The 22,393-nt window shown below is 44.9% G+C and overlaps 1 protein-coding gene across 5 annotated transcripts in view; it reads left to right on the forward strand.

Annotated features, from left to right (window-relative positions):
• Positions 1-22,393, forward strand: part of flna (filamin A, alpha (actin binding protein 280)) — a 43,303-nt gene that overhangs the window by 13,038 nt on the left and 7,872 nt on the right. For 2 of the 5 annotated variants that reach the window (XM_048240412.1, XM_048240413.1), the window contains exons 3-35: positions 620-874; positions 1,632-1,729; positions 3,951-4,098; positions 4,360-4,478; positions 4,745-4,822; positions 5,046-5,208; positions 5,594-5,794; positions 6,965-7,102; positions 7,267-7,393; positions 7,691-7,827; positions 8,020-8,216; positions 8,842-8,955; positions 9,231-9,374; positions 9,796-9,919; positions 10,312-10,472; positions 10,678-10,768; positions 11,029-11,198; positions 11,818-11,935; positions 12,147-12,409; positions 12,766-13,084; positions 13,282-13,455; positions 14,046-14,208; positions 14,451-14,611; positions 14,868-15,035; positions 15,315-15,438; positions 17,442-17,598; positions 17,806-17,995; positions 18,588-18,611; positions 19,463-19,710; positions 20,256-20,342; positions 21,519-21,618; positions 21,793-21,933; positions 22,118-22,246. In XM_048240412.1, coding sequence (XP_048096369.1) covers positions 620-874; positions 1,632-1,729; positions 3,951-4,098; positions 4,360-4,478; positions 4,745-4,822; positions 5,046-5,208; positions 5,594-5,794; positions 6,965-7,102; positions 7,267-7,393; positions 7,691-7,827; positions 8,020-8,216; positions 8,842-8,955; positions 9,231-9,374; positions 9,796-9,919; positions 10,312-10,472; positions 10,678-10,768; positions 11,029-11,198; positions 11,818-11,935; positions 12,147-12,409; positions 12,766-13,084; positions 13,282-13,455; positions 14,046-14,208; positions 14,451-14,611; positions 14,868-15,035; positions 15,315-15,438; positions 17,442-17,598; positions 17,806-17,995; positions 18,588-18,611; positions 19,463-19,710; positions 20,256-20,342; positions 21,519-21,618; positions 21,793-21,933; positions 22,118-22,246 — 5,031 coding nt within the window. The remainder of the gene's footprint in view (positions 1-619; positions 875-1,631; positions 1,730-3,950; positions 4,099-4,359; positions 4,479-4,744; positions 4,823-5,045; positions 5,209-5,593; positions 5,795-6,964; positions 7,103-7,266; positions 7,394-7,690; positions 7,828-8,019; positions 8,217-8,841; positions 8,956-9,230; positions 9,375-9,795; positions 9,920-10,311; positions 10,473-10,677; positions 10,769-11,028; positions 11,199-11,817; positions 11,936-12,146; positions 12,410-12,765; positions 13,085-13,281; positions 13,456-14,045; positions 14,209-14,450; positions 14,612-14,867; positions 15,036-15,314; positions 15,439-17,441; positions 17,599-17,805; positions 17,996-18,587; positions 18,612-19,462; positions 19,711-20,255; positions 20,343-21,518; positions 21,619-21,792; positions 21,934-22,117; positions 22,247-22,393) is intronic. The other 3 variants (XM_048240415.1, XM_048240414.1, XM_048240416.1) reach the window with 3 other exon arrangements.

Here is a 22,393-nt window from a genome sequence, read left to right on the forward strand (position 1 = left end):
TGTCATAACCTTATACCCAAGGGGTCATCTGATCACAGCATTGTAGCTCCTCAAAATGTGTGTGTGTGTGTGTGTGTGTTGCACAACACAAAGTGCTTTCTCTGACTAAGAGAGAGTGAGGCTGGGACTTAAGCCTCAGCATGTTGCAGTGGACCACACCCAGACAACACATATTTCAAGCCAGGAGCTTTAGCCCATGATTACCAGCTATCTGCCCATTTGAATGATGTCTCAAATCAACAAAAACAGGGCCCGGACAGCTCACAGTCTGCACTTAGTAAGGATAAGCTCAGTAGGAAGTTTTATTTCTGCAAATGGATGTAGTTGAAAAAACTGATTGTTTTGAAACCATGTCAGAGATTCTTGCGAAAACTCCTTGGTACTCTTCATTTAAAAACATGTAGGGCAATTTTACGAAGACATTAAAAAATAAGATGCTCCAAGACCCTTAGGCTATTTTAAGGCCTTCCTTACATTCAGTAAGTATTCTCAGGTTAGATTCTTTCTAGTCCTGCCATCCTGCTGTTTCTTGACATTCTCCACTAATCCCCTTTGTCTCTTTCTTTGATTTCTCTCTATCTCTCTGTCTCTCTCTGTCTCTCTCCCTCTCCCTCCACAGACAGTAAAGCCATAGTGGACGGTAACCTAAAGCTGATCCTGGGCCTGATATGGACGCTCATTCTGCACTACTCCATCTCCATGCCCATGTGGGACGAGGACGAGGAGACAGCGGACGATGGCAGGCAGAAGACTCCCAAGCAGAGGCTGCTGGGCTGGATCCAGAACAAGCTGCCCGAGCTGCCCATCACCAACTTCCACAGCGACTGGCAGTCCGGACGCGCCCTCGGGGCTTTGGTGGACAGCTGCGCCCCAGGTGAGGGGCAGGAGGAGGGTGGAGGAGCTGGGGGTGGGGGTGGGGTGGGTTAGGGAATCTGGAGGGTGTTTTGGTGGTGCGGCAGTGGCCTCAGGCTGTGCAATAAACCGAGCCGATGGTGAAAGAGTCCTGAAAGGGTGGAGAGAAAGAGGAGGACATGGAAGGATGGGATGTTTACATTTTTGAGATATTTGAGATCTGTGGGGAGTAAATGAGAAAGCCATAAGAAAGGTACCTGGAAAGAGAAATCAATAAGGCAAGGAGAGGAAGGAGTGAGAATGTGTGTGTGTAAGAGAGAGAGGGAGAGATGATTGAGTGGTTATGTAAGCAGGAGGGAATGCAGATGGGAGATGAAAGATTGATGGTTACTAAAAAAAAGTCTCTCTCTCTATCCCTCTCTTTAATGAATCAGATCTTTGTGGTGGAGTTATGTAAGTGTGCATCCAGTGAAAGGACCTGCCAGGATTTGATCTTTTGTAGCGTAACTGGTAGAGGTTGTCCTCAGGTGGTAAAGAAATACTCCAAGGAGCTCGACAATTGAATACATTTTCTTGTTCAGCATACATTTCGTATTTGTCCAAAAGGGTTGAGCAGATAGGATGCATATTTCATCAACAATGATGTTTCCAGCAAATCCCTGTTAGCAATAAATAAGTATACTATAGATATATACTATAACAATCTCTTTATCCCTCTCTTTCTCTCTCTCGCCCTCTGGCTCTCTCTCTCTCTCTCCTTCTCTCTTTGAACTGTCCAGGTCTGTGTCCAGACTGGGACTCCTGGGACCAGACCAAGCCAGTGGACAACGCCAGGGAGGCCATGCAGCAGGCTGATGACTGGCTGGGTGTGCCTCAGGTGAGCTCTCTTATCAGGCTGGCTAACGATCGCTTCTTTTCCACAGTCACCTGAGGGAGGCTAATCTAGCTTGCCATTGATTCTGTGATCCTGCTAACTTAACCAACTATCGATTCTGTTGAGCCCTGTTCCATGCTGAGCCCTTACTCTGAATATATCATATTGTTTAGCAGTTTATCATTAATCATGGATTAATCTTATCATTAGTCATTATTGTAATCATGACTGGTTGAGCAGAGTGAGTCCCTCTAGTGACTGATAAAAGGTGGACTGTTTTGTCATCAGTGTATGTCAATATCTCTGAGTGAGTGCATCAAATCTCCACAACCAGAAGAATAGTTATCAGATAGGATAGATCGTGGCTTAGTATAATCTCTGAGATTGATACATGGTTTAGTAGTAATTTGGTGATCTATTCCAGCTAAGCAAATGTTGCATACCATTTAATCAGGTCCTCAGGAAACCTTTACCAATCATTCTCTGTAAGTTTCTCTGTGGTTACATGAGTTTCATCATGACTGTAAAAGAAAACAAAGTCGCTTGCACTTCCTGGTTTGCTGCTGTTGTAAAAAACTTGTAAATACCTGTCTAATACCCTAAAAGTATGATGTGGGTATGATCTGGGGAACATTCTTTGGATGGATTTCTGCACATTAGATTCAATTTCTGAGATTTTGTTGAGATTGCACCACTTTGTTTCCGGATTTACCTCACAGAGGGAGATCTTTTTAGGTCACCAGTTCTCAGTGCCAGGCTTTCGTGACAGTTGGTAAAACCACACGCCACCAGCGATCTTATCATGTGTTCTGTCAGTTGTGCGCCTGTGGTCTGTCGCCTTTCCGCCCCCACGGCTGTTCTGTTGTGAAAGTTTCATTTTTTTGGAAGTTGCGTGTGGCTTGTCACTCAGCCCTTGCTGCCATGTGGTATGATTGGCAGCTGCGCCATAAGCACATTTCCAAAGTGTTGCATGAAGTTTATGGTCTGTGCTGTATGTGTGTGGACCGAACAATTCCTTGAAATTACTTGGCAGAGGAACAAGCAGTCCAGTTGGTTAGCTTGGAGAAATATGATGCCTTAAAAACACCTACCTACTCTGCTCAATACCCAAACCTCTCAGTATGAAAATAAACCTTCCCGTTAAGATTATGGAGATGGGTTTTCGGTATATTCGCGGGTTTTCTCAGGCCAAATTTGACCTGTCCAATCAGCAGAGTGGGTGGCTGAGAACGATGACGTTGAGGTCGTGCGCTAGTTTTGATAGATAGATAGATAGATAGATAGATAGATAGATAGATAGATAGATAGATAGATAGATACTTTATTGATCCCCAAGGGGAAATTCAAGGGTCTCAGTAGCATACAGACATCACACACAACATGCACTTACAGCAGAAATGGTAAATATGAGTATAAGTATAAACATATAACTAAACTCCACTGTACAATAAAGACAGTAGAAGATAAGAAAACTAACAAAACTAAATACTAAATATACTATATAAATTAAATTTTAAAAGCCCAATGTGCTTGAGGGTGATCAAGCATAAGACGCTTGTAGTGACAGGGCCGGGACTGGTAAGGTGCTCAAGAGAGTGAGTGTCATGGTGAAGGTGCAAAACAGTGGTCCAACATTAGTCCAACAGTGCAACAGTGCAAGAATAAGGTCTAGAGACCAGCATAAATAATATGGACAAATAGGAGAGTAAAGTATAATGTAGACAAGGTGATATAAAAAACTATGTCAGTGCAAGAACAGGTTGAGGTAATAGGGTTAAAGCCATTCAGTATTGTAGCAGAAGCCTGACCGCAGCCATTGATCATGTGTGCTAATATAGCATGAAAAACAGTGTAGCAGTAAAACGGTAGTAAAGTAGCAATAAAACAGTAGTATGAGCATGACACGTCACGACCAAACGTTAGCGATTGGTTATGGAAGATCCAGAGTGGCTCTGGGCAGATCCAATAGTTTAGTTAAACTTCAACAGAGTACTCGCCTTCAAGGACGTTAACGCTTGGCAATGGAAAGTGACCAGACTCTCTGTACATTATGAAATGTATGAGAGTCTGGTAGGACCGGGCTAATAAGCTTTACCTTCAGTTCAACAAAATATTTTGCCTTTCAGTGTCCAAAACTGCATGCAATGGCAGTAGTCAAGTGAAAGGAATAAAAGGTGTTGGTGTCTGAGCTGTACCTCACATTGCTAATGATTTCCCCCTCCAGCTGATGACCCCAGAGGAAATTGTCGACCCCAAAGTGGACGAGCATTCCGTCATGACCTACCTGTCCCAGTTCCCCAAGTCCAAGCTGAAGCCTGGTGCCCCTCTTCGCCCGAAACTCAACCCAAAGAAGGCCCGTGCTTACGGACCAGGTAACCAAACCGCACAGCAGTCAGATGATTCACGCAAACAAATTAGTTTGCCAAAGTAATCATCAAAAAAGTGATATTTCTCTAAGATTAAGTAATTACAATGAAGTAATATACTACCGTATTTTCCGGACTATAAGTCGCACCGGACTACAAGTCGCACCATAGTGCGACTTATAGTCCGGAAAATACAGTAAATACTATGTGTGCAACACTAAAGTGTCCCGTTACAATAACACCATGCCATAACTGTGAACCTGTTAGGTATCGAGCCCACCGGTAATGTGGTGATGAAGAAAGGCGTGTTCACCGTGGAAACCATCAGCGCTGGAATGGGAGAGGTGCTGGTCTACGTAGAGGACCCTGCTGGCCATCGCGAGGAGGTGAGAGAGGCATTTACATTCGCTGTCGATGAGTTACTCGGGGTGAGGCCTTACACTGAGAAGCTCACAGGACGGTGTGTTCTCATCGCAGTTGAGCAAGGAGCACATATTATGTGAAATGCCTATTGTGTCCCATTCATCCTAAACAATTCAGTGTTTAAAATTGCAATTCAGTATGTGGCATTTGTATGACTTTGGAGGTGGAAGTTAAAATCTCTTTCAGGAAGTGTAGGAGTGGTCACTAACATTTTCCCCTTTTCTTTCAGGCCAAAGTCACTGCCAACAATGACAAGAACCGTACCTACTCAGTATTCTATATCCCAAAAGTGACTGGAATGCACAAGGTAATCTCTCTCTCTCTCAATTATCAACTCCCACAATAGTTTTGTGTATGGGAAACGCCCACAGAATATGCATTTTCTAGCCAGATTTGAGAATGATCTTTGTCCTAAGTTGGCCACAGTAGTATTCTTGGGCGTTTCAGAGGTTTGTGTCTTGACCTTGGTGGTCATGCACACTTTATGGCTTTGACCTCCATTGACCTCCCATGTTTGTGTGGTTTCCCAGGTGACGGTGCTGTTTGCCGGCCAGCACATATCCAAGAGCCCCTTTGAGGTGGACGTGGGCATGGCTCAGGGAGATTCCAGCAAGGTCACAGCCCAGGGCCCAGGCCTGGAGCCCTCTGGGAACATTGCCAACAAGACCACCTACTTTGACGTCTACACAGCAGGTACCAGGCGGCACCCATTGGCATGCATGTGTTCCTCTAAGCTCAGTGGTAGAGCAGGGAAGACCAAGGCAATGCTTTTGATTCCCCGAGAGAACACACATACTGATGGTTTAGTATCTCCACCCTATATCATATTAGTGTCAACTACATTTTAGAAAAAAAGTAAGTTTTGCATATTCTATCTGGTCTATTACCAGGACACAGCGAAGATCTAGACAAGAATATGGATAGCTCTAGTTATATCCATTTGTTAGATACATTGTATCTATCTATAGCTTAATACACAACCAGATTCTAGATGAAAACATGGAAAGCTTCAGTTACCAGAGCCATTATGTGTGAAATGCACCATTACACTCTTTTTGTCTTGCTGGGGTTCCCTAAGGTGCCGGTGTTGGTGAGGTGGAAGTGGTCATCATGAACCCAAGTGGGAAGAAGGACACTGTGGAGTGCCAGATCGAGGACAAGGGCAACAGCAGCTACCGCTGCAACTACAAACCCACTCAGGAGGGGCAGCACACCATCTATGTCACCTTTGCCGGTGGCCAGATCTCCAAGAGCCCATACATAGTCAACGTGGGAGAGGGTAAGAGAACATCAGAACAGCCCCCCACCCTTACTCTCCTCCTGTTATTGTGTTTTTGTAGACCTTTCAAACTCTGAGGTTTCCTTGACTATCTTTCTCTGCCCTGTGTTCTTGGGTACTGTTATGTATTGTTTCTCTTGCCCTGTTCATGCTCTGTTTTATCTTCTCGGTTCTCTTTCTCCTCCTGATAGACAGGTGTCATCTGTGTCCGCTGATATCTCTTCCTGTCTCTCTGGAGCAGACACTCTGCTGCTGATGCTCTTCTTTCCTGCTTCCTTGGATCTGTGTTGGGTACTCCACTCGTTGCTTTGCCCTAGTTTTCCTTGTCGCTTTGGTTTTGTGTGGTTTCCAATTCCCCGCCCCCAAAGTTTGACCTCCTCAAACTACTGCTTAGTGCCCTCCATGTCTATGGGAAAGTATTTCCATTCCAAATCATTAAATAAAACCACTGTGTTATAGACGTGTGCTTTGTAATTATCGCTAAAAGGCATTTGGGTAGTAGCTTCACCAATAGCATGCACACTATCTATGCCAAGTATTTGGCTCCAGGTTTCCCCCCTGCTATTCTACCCATGAAGACGTACTATCTGTCCTGTCTCCTCGAGGCACCCGGGAGGTTGGGACGTTTTCCATGCCCCAGTGACTCATGGCTCTTTATTTATAGGGCTTCTCCCTTTTATCAGACGTTCGCATAGGCTCCTCCATTTCCCCTGCTGACACACTCTCTGTCACTCTTCCCAAAAGCAGTTGGAGGCAACTCAAATCTCCTCTGGTAATGGCTGTGGGGTTGTTCCTTAGGCTTGTGGGTAATTGGGTAATTGGCATGCTTGCCTTCAGAGACTCAGGTCTCACCTACGGCAGCATGTTTTCCTCTCTCCATGATGAAAAAGGTTAAATTGTAATGGCGGAGGATGGGTGTGTGTGTTTAGTTAAAGCCCAAACCTAAGAAGAAGCATTTGCGAGCAGTATGTCTATTAAAATGAAGGATTAACTGAGTTGCCGCAAGTGTTATTCCATCCACGTTCTTTCCTTTTTCATCTGTTACTTTCTGTCACTAATTATATCCATCTCTCACTTCCTTTCTCTACCTCTTTCACTCTCTCCTGTTTTTTTGCTTCTACTCTCTCTCTCCTCTCTCTCTCTCTCTCTCCACCTCTCTCTCTTTCTCAGCTTGCAACCCAACTCTAGTGAGGGCTAAGGGCCGCGGCCTGCAGCCGAAGGGCCTGAGGATTAAGGAGACTGCTGAGTTTAAGGTCTACACCAAGGGAGCTGGCACTGGAGACCTCAAAGTCACCATCAAAGGACCCAGTGAGTGGCTGCAGCTCTAAGCCCTTAAACACACCCAAAGCCACTAAAGTCAACACACCACAATGCCATGTGTATTTATTCACCATTGCCTGTACTTGCAACTGAGTCATATGAGACTTTGGTGGCTCATTGGCTTTGTCTGTGTCCGTGTTTGCCCCTTCCAGAGGGTCTGGAGGAGCCCTGCAAGAAGAAGGACTTGGGAGATGGAGTGTACAGCTTTGATTATTACCCCACCACCCCTGGCACCTACAGCATCACCATCACCTGGGGAGGCCAACACATCCCACGCAGGTCAGGGCGTGTCTCCAGGCTTAAGGCTGCCAGCATGGGAAAAAAGCGATTTGAATGATATTCAGCCCAGAGGACTAACAATGTTGAAATCACTTAATTCAGTCTACTCTAAAGACCATAATTGTTGAAATCGCTTGAGATCTAAATATTGCAGGCTAAACATTTCACAAACCACCAGTGCTTTTAGCATGCAGAGTCATGTCTCCAAAACTGTCACTGGCTTGGAGGATTGTGATGTGTATGTGTGTGTACTATATTGGGGGATTGTTTGGGGTTCTCATTTGCTTCTGTCCACAGCCCGTTCGAGGTAAAAGTGGGCATGGAGGCTGGACCACAGATGGTACGCGCCTGGGGTCCTGGACTGGAAGCCGGCGTTGTGGGCAAATCTGCGGACTTTGTAGTGGAGGCAGTTGGAGACGATGTTGGCACACTTGGTGAGCGAATCCATTTCCATCCTTTTGGTTGCAAATTGAATACAGTATTTTGCTTTTCAAAACATTCACAGTGCCTTCCAGTGGTCACTAGTATCAGTTGCTACTGTATCATCATATTGGATTCGTTCTTTGGGTGAGTATCCCAACTTTTTGAAACTTGTAACTAAGGTATGACCTCCATCTGCCTCACAGGCTTCTCTGTGGAGGGCCCATCTCCTGCCAAGATCGAGTGCGACGATAAAGGTGACGGCTCATGCGATGTGCGCTACTGGCCCACAGAACCTGGCGAGTACGCCGTGCACGTTCTCTGCCAGAGCGAGGACATTCAGCACAGCCCGTTCATGGCTGAGATCATACCGGCTCCTGGAAAGGACTTCTTCCCAGACAAGGTACAAGCCAGAGCAGCTTTCTCATACGGACATGCAGACACAAGCACACTAAAGAATGTCAGTGGCCGTATTGATGTTATTGCAACAAAATGGCTGCTTAGTTACCATTCTGAAGTAGTTCTGAATTCATACCAGCTACTTATTTGAAATTATTGTATGTGCTCTTACCTCAGTCATGTGTAGGCCTATGTTATAGTATACACACACATACATAGCTCTGCTGTGAAATAGAATGCCTAAGCTATTAAAGTACTTGTTGAAGATCAGCATAAAACAGAAAAGTAAGGCCCTTATTTTGAAGTTTTGCTGTTTTAAACTTGTAAATCACTACAATTGTGCAAATATGAGAAGAGATGAGATATGTTACTTAACTGATATGATTAGATAGATAGATAGATAGATAGATAGATAGATAGATAGATAGATAGATAGATAGATAGATAGATAGATAGATACTTTATTGATCCTCAGGGGAACATTTTTTGTGTACTGCTACCAAGTTTGTACCTGTTTACAGCATTGCAACATCATAAATTCTGCCCATGATTTGCTCAGACACATTTATGATTAATGGTTTAGGAGCCAAGATGATTTGATGTGTCTCTCCTCTTTCACAACTTTTTAGGTGAAAGCCTACGGCCCTGGTCTTCAAGCCAGTGGGTTGGCTGTGGGCAAGCCGGCAGAGTTCACCGTGGATGCCAAGCAAGCTGGCAAAGCTCCACTGAAGATCCAGGCCCAGGTGTGTGTGTGTGTGTGTGTGTGTGTGTCTGTGTGTGTTTGGCAGCAAAGTTCATAGCCATTCTTTGAGGCACCTTATTCAGTCATAAAAATGATTTCTTAGTCTTTCAATCCATATTGCAATAACATTTAGTAGACACCAGCATTGTTTCACGGAATCACAATTATTCCTTTATCTGACATTATGTTATGTGGAATAGGATGGTAAAACTAGAACATTTCTGCTGTGACATTTATATGCTGGCACTGTGCATTAATGGGATCCTCCTTGTTCAGGATCGGGATGGAAATCCAGTGGACGTGCAAGTCAAGGACAATGGCAACGGCACCTACACCTGCACCTACACACCCCGCAAGCCAATCAAACACACCGTCATGGTGTCCTGGGGAGGTGTCAACATTCCCGAGAGCCCATTCAGGGTTAGTACACACACACACACACACACACACACACACACACACACACACACACACACACACACACACACACACACACACACACACACACACACACACACACACACACACACACACACACACACACACACACACACACACACACAGAGCACCTGGCTGTCTGTTTGCAGTTGTGGCTTAGTACTACCACTCACTGATGACAGATTTATAATGATGTTGATAATGCTGATGACAGCAACAATGGCAAAGATGAAAATAATAGTGAGGCATAATATGACATAGCCCAGGAGTGTTGTTATAATATGTTTGTGTTATGTAAATACAATACATTTATTCTCTCCTAACTTACTATTACATGTTGTCCCTGAGCTTTAAGATTAATAAATGTAAATAAATGTAAATGTACATTTTTGATGTGCTGCAGATGAACATTGGAGCTGGATGCCACCCCAACAAAGTCAAGGTGTCCGGCCCTGGCATTGCAAAGACTGGTCTGAAAGCGTTCGAGCCGACCTACTTCACCGTGGACTGTGCTGAAGCTGGCCAAGGTGGGTGCCTACTGATAAACACCTCTGAGCACATCTGTGGATACTGTTTTTAGAATTGATTTAGATTAAGTGTTAGTTAGTATAATTTGTATTTTAGTATATTTAATATATTCTTTATCTTCTACTGTCCTTATTGCTTAGTGTGTTTTTATATTATATACTTTTAATTACTTTTTCTGCTGTTAGTGAATGTGTGTGTGTTGTCTGTATGCTACTGAGACCTTGAATTTCCCCTGGGGATCAATAAAGTATCTATCTATCTATCTGTCTGTCTATCTGTCTATCTATCTATCTATCCATCTATCTATCTGTTGCACTCTCACCATGTATATTTTGCTCTACAGGCATCAGTAGCTACTCTGTTAATCATAAACAATGGGCTCTGTCTACAGGTGACATCAGCATTGGTATCAAGTGTGCCCCAGGCGTGGTCGGGCCGGCGGAGGCCGATATTGAGTTTGACATCATCCGTAATGACAACGACACGTTCACTGTTAAATACACACCGCCTGGCGCCGGCAGCTACACCATCATGGTGCTGTTTGCTGATCAGGTGAGCCTGGGGATAGGGAACATGGCTGTAACTCTGTCTGTGTGTGTGTGTATGTTTTAGAAGAATGCTTAGTGTAAAAATGCTTTTACTTGTGATGTGTATGTACTGTATATAGGAGTGTGTATTTGTATGTATGTTACATGCATTTTAGTGCAGTGCAGTTCTTATTGTTTAATTGTTTGTTTGTTTGTTTGTTTGTGTTTAGGCCATTCCAATGACCCCTATCAGAATTAAGGTGGATCCTGCCCATGACGCCAGCAAGGTCAAGGCCGAAGGACCAGGACTTAGCCGTAGTGGTAAGGAGTTTGCGATGCAACCTCCTATCATGTCTAAAATCCTTCTCATTTTGTTGTACAGTTTTAAGATAAGTCAGGATTTTTTTGTAGTGGTTGTAGTAATGTTCCCAGGAAGATGAGTAAGGGGGTTTACAAATATCTTATTTAGAAAATACTGCGGCTCTTTGCTTATCTTTTAACAGGTTTGGTGTTACTTTTCTGTTGTAGAAGATTGCGCTCATCACCTTAAAGCCACTCATGGTTGTTCTTTATTTCCACAGGTGTTGAACTGAATAGGCCCACGCACTTCACTGTGAACACCAAGGCAGCAGGCAAAGCCAAGCTGAACGCTCAGTTCACCGGTCCCAGCAAGGGAGAGGCCGTGCGTGACTTTGAGATCATCAACAACCATGATAACACCCACACTGTCAAATACACCCCCATACAACAGGTGCGGACTTTCAATCAGTTACCTAATACCATGTAGAGCAGGGTTGCCATGACGCATGCTCAAGGGTGCCATGGAATGGTCCAAGGCTTGATCATTTAGTGACATTTTTTTAAAAGAAATTAGCCATAATATCAAAAATACAGTTGTGATAAGAGGGACAGACATTTTATGCACTTTAGTTGAAGGCCTATTCCTGATATTTCTGTCCATATTCTGTTCACTATTTTTTCACTATTAAATGAGTTGAATTAAAGAAAGTGGTTAATTTGAATAAAGCAAAAATTATATAAACTTCACCTTCTCATAGCAATGCTTATAATAAAAGCAGTTATGGCCTATCCAACATATCACAAGGTTGAGGATAAAAAGTAAAAACATAGGGGTGCCGTGGATGTAGAGATATGTTTAGGGGTACCGTGAGCCAGAAAACTTTGGGTACCACTGATGTAGAGGTAGGCACAACATACAGAAATTAAAATATGCTTGCAGAAAGAAATGTCTCTGCTTTAAAACTGAATGCTTCTGCATCAGAGATGTTCATTTTGGACATATGGGATGTGTTGTTTGATTGACACTCTTGAGTCAGTGCTGCAGTGAATTAATGACTGTTCTTTTCTAGGGCCAAATGGGAGTGAATGTCACCTATGGAGGAGACTCTATTCCCAAGAGTCCCTTCTCTGTTGCTGTCGCTCCCTCTCTGGACCTTAGCAAGATCAAGGTGTCTGGCCTGGGAGACAGTACGTTTATTTTATTCATCTCTGATCATCATCTTTTTCATCATCTTTTGTCTGAATGAACTGTCATTTTGTATGCTCCTTTTAACTATTATCCTAAAGGTTTAAACGTGTGTTGTGTTTGACTTTTGTGTTTGGCTTTTTTAAAAATTTTGTTTGTCTATTTTTTCTCTCTCTCTCTCTCTCTCTCTCTCTCTCTCTCTCTCTCTTGCAGAGATGCCCGTCGGGAAAGACCAAGACATCACTGTCAAGTCGAAGGGTGCTGGCGGCCAGGGTAAGGTGGCGGCCAAAGTGACCGGTCCCTCCGGCAAGGCCGTTCCATGCAAGGTGGAGCCGGGCCTGAGTCCCGAGACCAGCCAGGTGCGCTTCATCCCCAGAGACAAGGGTCCCTATGAGGTGGAGCTCACCTACGACGGAGCTCCCATCCCCGGCAGCCCCTTCGCAGTGGAGGCCGTGCCACCCACAGATGCATCAAAGGTGAGAGGGGATTATCCCGTCCTGTCAGGATATACAGGCAGCAGTATATGCGCTATGAGCAGTATCTATATCTACAGTATATCTTATGCAACAGTTAGGTCTGGTTGAACTATTTATACATCTGAATGGATGTGAGGCAATCCAGAGTGGGGGGTATCCCAGGGTGTCCCCACTTGGTCTCTTTACTGCTGGTTACCTACTGTATGGCTGAACCACAGCTGTGGGTACAGTATACCCTTACCAACCCCACTTTCATGTGCCATATTGCTTGAATATAATATATCTGCTTGAATATAATATATTTATTTTGTGAGACTGAGCGACACACTCTTGGCTGACTATCATATGTCCCTCAGGTCCGTTGCTCCGGTCCCGGCCTGGAGAGAGCCAAGGTTGGCGAGACCGGCCAGTTCGTGGTGGACTGCACCAACGCTGGCCCGGCTGAGCTGACCATCGAGATCATCTCTGATAACGGCACTGAGGCTGAGGTGCACATCCAGGACAATGGCGACGGCACCTATACCATCACCTACATTCCTCTGTACCCTGGAGCCTACACCCTCACCATCCGCTACGGTGGCCAGGATGTGCCAAACTTCCCTGCCAAGCTCAATGTGGAGCCAGCCGTGGATTCCAGTGGTGTCAAGGTGTTTGGCCCTGGTGTGGAAGGCAAAGGTATTGTAAACCATAACCTGGGTTTCACTGAAATGTCCCGAGAGATACTCAGAACGCATGTTACTTTTTAAACAGACACTGCTTAAGTTTTTCCTGTGATGTCAATCAAAGAATGGATTCTTCTGCTACTAGATTCTGACAAAGGATCTCTGTAATCGTCAGATGTTGTAACCATTGTGCTGCTTCTTGCCCCAAAGGTGTGTTCCGCGAGGCCACTACGGACTTCACTGTGGATGCCCGTGCTCTGACTAAGTCTGGTGGCAATCACATCAAGACCTGCATCAACAACCCCTCTGGCCAGCAGACTGATGCTCTGATCCGGGACCTGGGTGACGGCACCTACCAAGTAGAGTACACTCCTTATGAAGAAGGTGAGACTACGCACTGTAACGTCCCTTGGTTGTAACTTTATTATAGTTGTTTGTAATAGTGCTATACAGCAGTGGTTCTTAAACTTTTTGTCTGGAGACCCCCTCAAAAAACATGAGCCAAGTCTCGCAACCCCCTTCTCTACAGGTGAATGGTAAATAGGGGTCTATCAATAGATGGCCTTGAGTGTCTGTTCATCTTTTTAAGACATTATCAGACATTGCATGTACATACAAAACCTACAACTTGGTCAGGTTGGTGTACAGTACATCATCAAGATGTGTATGGACCTAGGGTTAGAGCTATTCCTTCCTAGCTGTGGATAGATAGATAGATAGATAGATAGATAGATAGATAGATACTTTATTGATCCCCAAGGGGAAATTCAAGGTCTCAGTAGCATACAGACATCACACACAACATGCACTTACAACAGAAAAAGTAATAAAAGTATATAAATATAAGAAAAAACTTAAAGATATAAAAAAAAAAAACCTGAAGGGCCATTACCACATTGTGTCCAGATTGGAAGTCCATCTTTTTTGCTGTCAAAGTAAACGGGTTGACCTTGTCTTGTTCATCTGTCCCCTAGGCCCACACAGTGTGGAGGTTTCCTATGATGATGCCCCGGTGCCCAAGAGTCCATTCCGTGTGCCCGTCACGGAGGGTTGCGACCCTGCCCGCGTGCGCGTTCATGGACCTGGGTTGAAGAGTGGTATCACCAACAAGCCCAACAAGTTCACCGTGGAGACCCGGTAAGTGGACTTGTCCAACTTGATGTGTGATGGTTATGTATGTGTATTCCTCTCTTCAGATACAGTACTTGATTGTTTATGGTATTGTTTATTGTCTTTGGCATAGGGTTTCCCCTTAAATTATTTACTTTAAAGTATTTGAATTATTTTAATATGTAAATATACTTACCCCTTAAATGACCCAATAATATAGTTTAGTAGATTGAGCAGTAGACTGACTGATGTGTGTGATGTCTTCATAGTGGTGCTGGCACAGGAGGTTTGGGCCTGGCAGTGGAGGGACCCTCTGAGGCTAAGATGTCCTGCGTGGATAACAAAGATGGCAGCTGCTCCGTGGAATACGTTCCTTATGAGCCAGGCACCTACAATTTGAACATCACATATGGAGGCCAGCCAATCACAGGTCGGTATCTGCATCACATACCAGTAAACCAGTTCTGGTAAATACCAGTAAACCAGTTCTGGTAAATCAGAACTTCAGCTGATGTTGCCCCATGTCAGATGTCTATGTCAGTGACTATATAATGTAGAGATACCCACTGTCAGTCTTTGCTGCTTAACAGATTTACAATTAGTGCACAGTTGATGACTCTTGTCCATTGACAATGGCTGACTATTAACATGCCATGCACCTTCTCTGTCTGTGTTTGCTCCTGCAGGAAGTCCCTTCTCTGTACCTGTCCATGACACCGTTGACGCCACTAAGGTCAAATGCCAAGGTCAGGGAATTGGAAACAATGTGCGTGCCAACATCCCACAAGTCTTCACTGTTGATGCCAGCAAGGCTGGTGTTGCTCCTGTCCAGGTCCGAGTCCAGGGCCCCAAAGGTTAGTATGTTATGATGATGATGATGATGATGATGATGATTATTATCATTACATTATTAAGGTGTTACATTTAGTGAATTACACTTAAATATGTTATACTGATATGTTAGTTATCCAAACAAACTGTGTCATAATGGATGCTGCAATTGGCAGTTGTTTGGCAAAGAAATGTGTCCTCCATCGTTACCTGTTCCATACACATGGGAATCTTTTGTTTGGATATTTGGATTGTCATGCATTATATGAAGAGCGATATCTGATTGGCTTGTGTGCCTCCAGGCGTGGTTGAGCCAGTGGAGGTGGTTGATAACGGCGATCAGACCCACTCTGTGAACTATGTGCCAACCAGAGAGGGCCCATACTCCATCAACGTGCTCTATGGGGACGAAGAGGTCCCACGCAGGTGAGGGTGCATTCACACATTATCATCAGCCCATCCACACACACTACCAGCCCATCCACACACATTATCATCAGCCCATCCACACACACTACCAGTTTATCCACACACTTTATCATCAGCCCATCCACACACACTACCAGTTTATCCACACACATTATCATCAGCCCATCCACACACACTACCAGCCCATCCACACACACTACCAGCCCATCCACACATTATCACCAGCCCATCCACACACATTATCATCAGCCCATCCACACACACTACCAGTTTATCCACACACACTACCAGCCCATCCACACACATTATCATCAGCCCATCCCACACACACTACCAGTTTATCCACACACATTATCATCAGCCCATCCACACACACTACCAGTTTATCCACACACATTATCATCAGCCCATCCACACACACTACCAGTTTATCCACACACATTATCATCAGCCCATCCACACACACTACCAGTTTATCCCACACACATTATCATCAGCCCATCCACACACACTACCAGTTTATCCACAGACATTATCATCAGCCCATCCCACACACTACCAGTTTATCCACACACATTATCATCAGCCCATCCACACACACTACCAGTTTATCCACACACATTATCATTAGCCCATCCACACACACTACCAGTTTATCCACACACATGTATCATCAGCCCATCCACACACACTACCAGTTTATCCACACACATTATCATCAGCCCATCCACACACACTACCAGTTTATCCACACACATGTATCATCAGCCCATCCACACACACTACCAGTTTATCCACACACATTATCATCAGCCCATCCACACACACTACCAGCCCATCCACACACACTACCAGCCCATCCACACACACTACCAGCTTATCCACACACATTATCATCAGCCCATCCACACACACTACCAGTTTATCCACATACACTACTAGCCCATCCACACATACTACCAGTTTATCCACACACATTATCATCAGCCCATCCACACACACTACCAGTTTATCCACACACACTACCAGCCCATCCACACACATTATCATCAGCCCATCCACACACACTACCAGCCCATCCACACACATTATCATCAGCCCATCCACACACACTACCAGTTTATCCACACACATTATCATCAGCCCATCCACACACACTACCAGTTTATCCACACACTACCAGCCCATCCACACACATTATCATCAGCCCATCCACACACACTACCAGCCCATCCACACACACTACCAGCCCATCCACACACACTACCAGTTTATCCACACACATTATCATCAGCCCATCCCCACACACTACCAGTTTATCCACACACATTATCATCAGCCCATCCACACACACTACCAGTTTATCCACATACACTACCAGCCCATCCACACATACTACCAGTTTATCCACACACATTATCATCAGCCCATCCACACACACTACCAGTTTATCCACACACACTACCAGCCCATCCACACACACTACCAGCCCATCCACACACATTATCATCAGCCCATCCACACACACTACCAGTTTATCCACACACATTATCATCAGCCCATCCACACACACTACCAGTTTATCCACACACTACCAGCCCATCCACACACATTATCATTAGCCCATCCACACACACTACCAGTTTATCCACACACATTATCATCAGCCCATCCACACACACTACCAGTTTATCCACACACATTATCATCAGCCCATCCACACACACTACCAGTTTATCCACACACATTATCATCAGCCCATCCACACACACTACCAGTTTATCCACACACATTATCATCAGCCCATCCACACACACTACCAGTCAGTCAGTTGCAACTTTTTGTTTTTACTTTACTCTTTCAATTTTTCCTTATTATGGTTCTCTCTTTCTCTCCCCCTTTCTCTCTCTCTCTCTCTCTCTCTCTCTCGCTCTCTCGGACACTGTCTTTCTCTCTCTCTCTCCTCTCTCCCTCTTTATCTCTCTCTTTACGTGTCCTAGTCCCTATAAGGTGAAGGTTCTGCCCACCCATGATGCCAGTAAGGTTCGTGCCAGTGGACCTGGCCTCAACACCACTGGTGTACCTGCCAGTTTGCCAGTGGAATTCACCATCGATGCCAAGGATGCAGGAGAGGGCCTGCTTGCCGTTCAGATCACTGTGAGTGTCCCGAGGCAAAAGAAACTATTACAGTCACTCGTATCAGAGAGATTTATCTTTAATGTGTGAAGTGTTATTGAGTCACCTCAAATCAATTCATCAAGCAGAAACGTAACAGGAATCAGGCCATGAACATTTCAGCTGTAACTTTTGATTGTTTTTGACATTTTTTTATTAAATATTAAATTCTTGTAATATGACCTTAAGGACCCAGAAGGGAAACCCAAGAAGGCCAACATCCGGGACAACCAGGATGGAACCTACCTTGTATCGTACGTTCCTGACATGACCGGCCGCTATACCATCCTCATTAAGTATGGCGGAGACGAGATCCCATATTCCCCATACCGCATACGAGCCCTTCCCACCGGAGACGCCAGCAAATGCACCGTCACAGGTAGGTTTTGCACTCTGCACTGATGCCAGATCAGTTATACACCATCCATACACTGCTAATAGTACCAACTGATAATTAGATGTGGAGGGTCCATTCTAGATTAGTCTAGGTAGAACAGGGGTGTTTGTCAGTAGATTGTTTACACAATCCAGAGTGCAATCAGAGGGCTGTATCAGTGCCCTTCAGAAGAGAGACCGCAGAGACAGGTCTGCGACATTAGAGTATCATCTAAGTACTGTGTACTCTCTCCTCTGTTGCAAGATATATGGCAAGATACTCGCTTCTAAAAGTGAGAGGGCACAGTCATGTACTCGTCATTCTGCACGTCACAGATTGAGTACACTGTCTTTGTGTGTGTTATGTGTGCTTGTGTGTAAAAACTACGGATATATTGTGTCTGCTGCTATCTGTGTGACGCCCAATCCAACCCCCACAAGGACACACCAACTGTTGTGCGGTGCTGCTCACGTTGCCATCACATTCTCGTCTGATTTTGGTTATTCTTTTGTTCTTTTGGAGCACATTTGTTTACCTTATCACACTGATTTGTACCCTTCACTTTTTCGCTCTCTGTGCTGCTCACGTCTCTCAGTCTCAATTGGAGGTCACGGTTTGGGTAAGCGCTTTGAAAGATGTTATGTTTTGGTGTTTTTATTTCATTTTCATTTCACCTTTTTCCTTGCATGTAAAATGGCCCACTCCCTTGTATGCCGTAGAAGAGCCTGTCCTCTCCTACACTACCAATTCTCTCTCTTTTCTATGACCAAACAACATATTTTTTTACAACAAAGTTTCCCAGTTGTAATGTATATAAATTAACTTCAGCTCCAGCAACTCCCTTTTAACAATGTAGAGTTCTCCCTCTCTCTCTCTCTAGCAGTAGAGCAAAGCATTGGGTATATGTTATCCCTCTTTGTGTTTGGGCCTCCCCTGCTGGAGGTATTTTAATCAAACGCATGTGGATCTATTGACGGGAGACTAATGACTAACCCTTTTCTGCTCTGCTAGGCTGGTATGGTGGAATGTGCATCGTGGGTAATTGGTTCAGACAGTAATCAAGACTGAAGACCTTTTAACTGACATCCTAGTGCCATGTGAGAAGTATCAGTGGTAGACGTAACAAGACCTGTCCTGAGAAGCTGTCAGAGAACTGGGAGAGCTGTCCAGGAGAAGGCGACACATCCAAAATTAGAAATGTTAGAGACAATGTCGGCGATATAACACACACACACACACACACACACACACATTCCATTTTGGTTTGGGGGAAGGTAGAAGGGAAGGATAAATCTTGGCTGTGATATGAACTTGCCTCTCCTCGGCTCTCCACTCTTTGTATGCTCCTTGGCTGAACTTACTTGGCAACACTTAACTGAGTGTAAATGCTGAAAAGCTGGATACTAAACACGTGTTTTGATTAAACATTTTAAGTAAACAGTTTAAAACACACACATGTTCTGTCCACAGGTGCTGGTGTTGGGCCCACCATCCAAATCGGAGAGCAGACCGTCATCACCGTGGACGCAAAGGCTGCTGGGAAAGGCAAGGTCACCTGCACCGTGTGCACCCCCGATGGAGCCGAGGTGGACGTCGATGTTGTGGAGAACGAAGATGGAACCTTTGACATTTTCTACACTGCCCCACAGCCCGGGAAGTACGTCATCTGCGTGCGCTTCGGTGGGGAGCACATTCCCAACAGCCCCTTCCAAGTCATGGTATGTATGAATTACACAATCACTTCTTCAAGCACAATCCTGTACGGGGAACAGTGCTCAAAACAGTGCTTGCAGATAGTGCAGGACAGGCAGCTCCCAAAACAGTGGTTTTGCAATATTGTGGGGCACATGCCTTCACATTTGATTTTTTTACTCAGTTTGATTGTTTTACGCGGTTGACGTAAGCTAATCAGATATGTGCATCATATGTGTTTACATCTACTATACAAACATACTTTCCTGGGGTGATCTTTGTGACAGGACTAGCTGTGTGTTTGGTACAGGCTCTTGTGAGTGTGGGAAGCCCTCTGTTAGTTTCCTACTTTAATTCAGTGCTTACTCACACATCCTGCTTATTGAGAAATCTGAGAAAAAGGACTTCCCCGGCTGCTTTCTGATGACCCAGACACTGTGTCACTGTGATTCAGAGCTGTTCTTTGTGCGTGTGTATAGTGTTGTGTGTGTGTGAGAGAGTTGTGCGTGTGTGTGTGTGTGTGTGTGTATGCGGGATTTCACCGTCACCTTGTTCTTTCACTGTGACCCAGGCGTTGGACGGTGCCCCCACCGAGCAGCTTATGCAGCAGACCCAGGTCCCGCAGTACGCCTACGCGCCCAACATGGGCCAACCCTGGGTACTGACCTGCCCCCATCTCCTCTCTTTCTCCCTCTCCTCTCCTCCTTCCCTCTTCTCTCTCACTCCGCCTCCTGACCTCCTCAGTGTCCTGTGTGTCTACCCCCTCCAGCAGCCTGTCTTGTGTTCTTGTGTTACATCTCGAGGGTCCCTCTTGCACTGTTCAACTCTAATCTCTGCAGGTGCAGGTGGGAGTTCGACTGTCCAGTTCTTTCCCCTTAATAACCAACTCAGACGTTTTGCGGTTGGGGGTTGGTTCAAATTAACCCAGATTAGGTCTCATTGGTGAAATGGAAGCCATTTTGATGTCGATATGAATGTGGTGGTGGCCTGCTAGGGGGGGCGGGGTTGAAACCCACATTTAACAAAATGGCTTCCAGACCAAACTGGAGACTCTGTGTTTGTCTATTTTTCCCTTTTTGTTTGGGTGCTGGTCTTTTGTTTCCTGGTTTCCAGAAGGAAGGCATCAGACCACTTCTGCTTGTCTGTTCTCAACACTCCCGTCCTGTTTGTGCTTGGCTTCGTCCCCACTCCCCTTACCACCCATAGCCAGTCTGCCTCCTTGTGTTCTTTGTGTTGTAATGCCGTTCTTCCTCACAGTGGTGGTTTTATCATTGTACGTCATCACCATCATCATCATCATCATCATCATGATCATGATCATCACTATGGTCACCATCATCATCATCATCATCATCATCATCTCAATTTCCCGTCCCCTTCTTCTTGTTTCATTTTTGTCCCGTGTGAAAACTAAATTCCATCCTTTTCAGCCATCTTGTCTTCCCAGCTCCCTCATTTGTCTCGTCTTGTTTTGCATTGTTTAGCCTTATTTGTGAAAGTTACAGAGTACACTGTATTTTACATTCCAGTTTCATTATAGAACTGAATTTAATTCAGCATTTAACCAGAATTTTACATTACTTTTCTACTTCTGCTTAACAAAGCTCTCTGTTTATCTGTCACCATGACAAAACAATTTTCTAGAACACTATCATGAGAACTAAGAAAAACACTGAGTGGTATTTTCATCCAGACAAAAATATTAGCAGTCCTGTAGACCACAACAGTCTCAGAATAGGTTTTGTACCAGCTGCGTCTCATGGACATCTCCTGTTGTGAATAGCAGTGGTGGAAGTTGGCGTTTATCTCAGTGTTTTTCCCCCTCTTGTTGCAGGCAACCGACAGGCCCATGGGCATGAACGGTCTGGATGTGGCCGGGCTGCGACCTTTCGACTTGGTCATCCCATTCACCATCCAGAAGGGAGAAATTACAGGTCAGTAAGCTTCTCCCAACACGTCACCCATCCAAACAGGGTCTCGGTCTACAATGGCACCAGGGATTTGACGTGTGTGTGTGTGTGTGTGTGTGTGTGTGTGTGTGTGTGTGTGTGTGTGTGTGTGTGTGTGTGTGTGTGTGTGTGAATCCCCCAACCTCTCCATTCTTTCAGGCGACGTGCGAATGCCATCTGGGAAAGTGGCCAAGCCTGACATCACAGATAACAAGGACGGCACTGTGACCGTGAAATATGCCCCCACTGAGGCAGGCCTGCACGAGATGGACATCAAATATGACGGAATCCACATCCCAGGTCTGGAAAAGCAACAACCATGAACAATGAAACCAGAAACAATGTGTATTAAAGCATAATACAGTTCTGTAGAAACTGGAACTATCTCTACATGTTTCTATCTTTCAAACTAAGCATTTGAGTGTGCACTGCATCTTTCTCTCTGTGTGTGCAAACACTAACTCCTCAACATCTGTTGACACAGGAAGTCCACTTCAGTTCTATGTGGACTATGTCAACAGTGGTCACGTAACTGCTTATGGCCCTGGGCTTATCCATGGCATGGTCAACAAGCCTGCGGTCTTCACCGTCGACACCAAGGACGCTGGAGAAGGTAATAGAGATTTGCACAGCAATCATCTCCTTTTCTGCCCAGTGCAGATTTAGAATGTTTTTGTATTTTTTTTGCATTGAATCCAATTTGCAAGTAAGTGTATGTACCCTGGCATTTCATTTTCATGGTATAAATCTATGTACACCA

Source organism: Alosa alosa, chromosome 4 (assembly GCF_017589495.1).
Source record: "Alosa alosa isolate M-15738 ecotype Scorff River chromosome 4, AALO_Geno_1.1, whole genome shotgun sequence".
NCBI lineage: Eukaryota > Metazoa > Chordata > Actinopteri > Clupeiformes > Clupeidae > Alosa > Alosa alosa.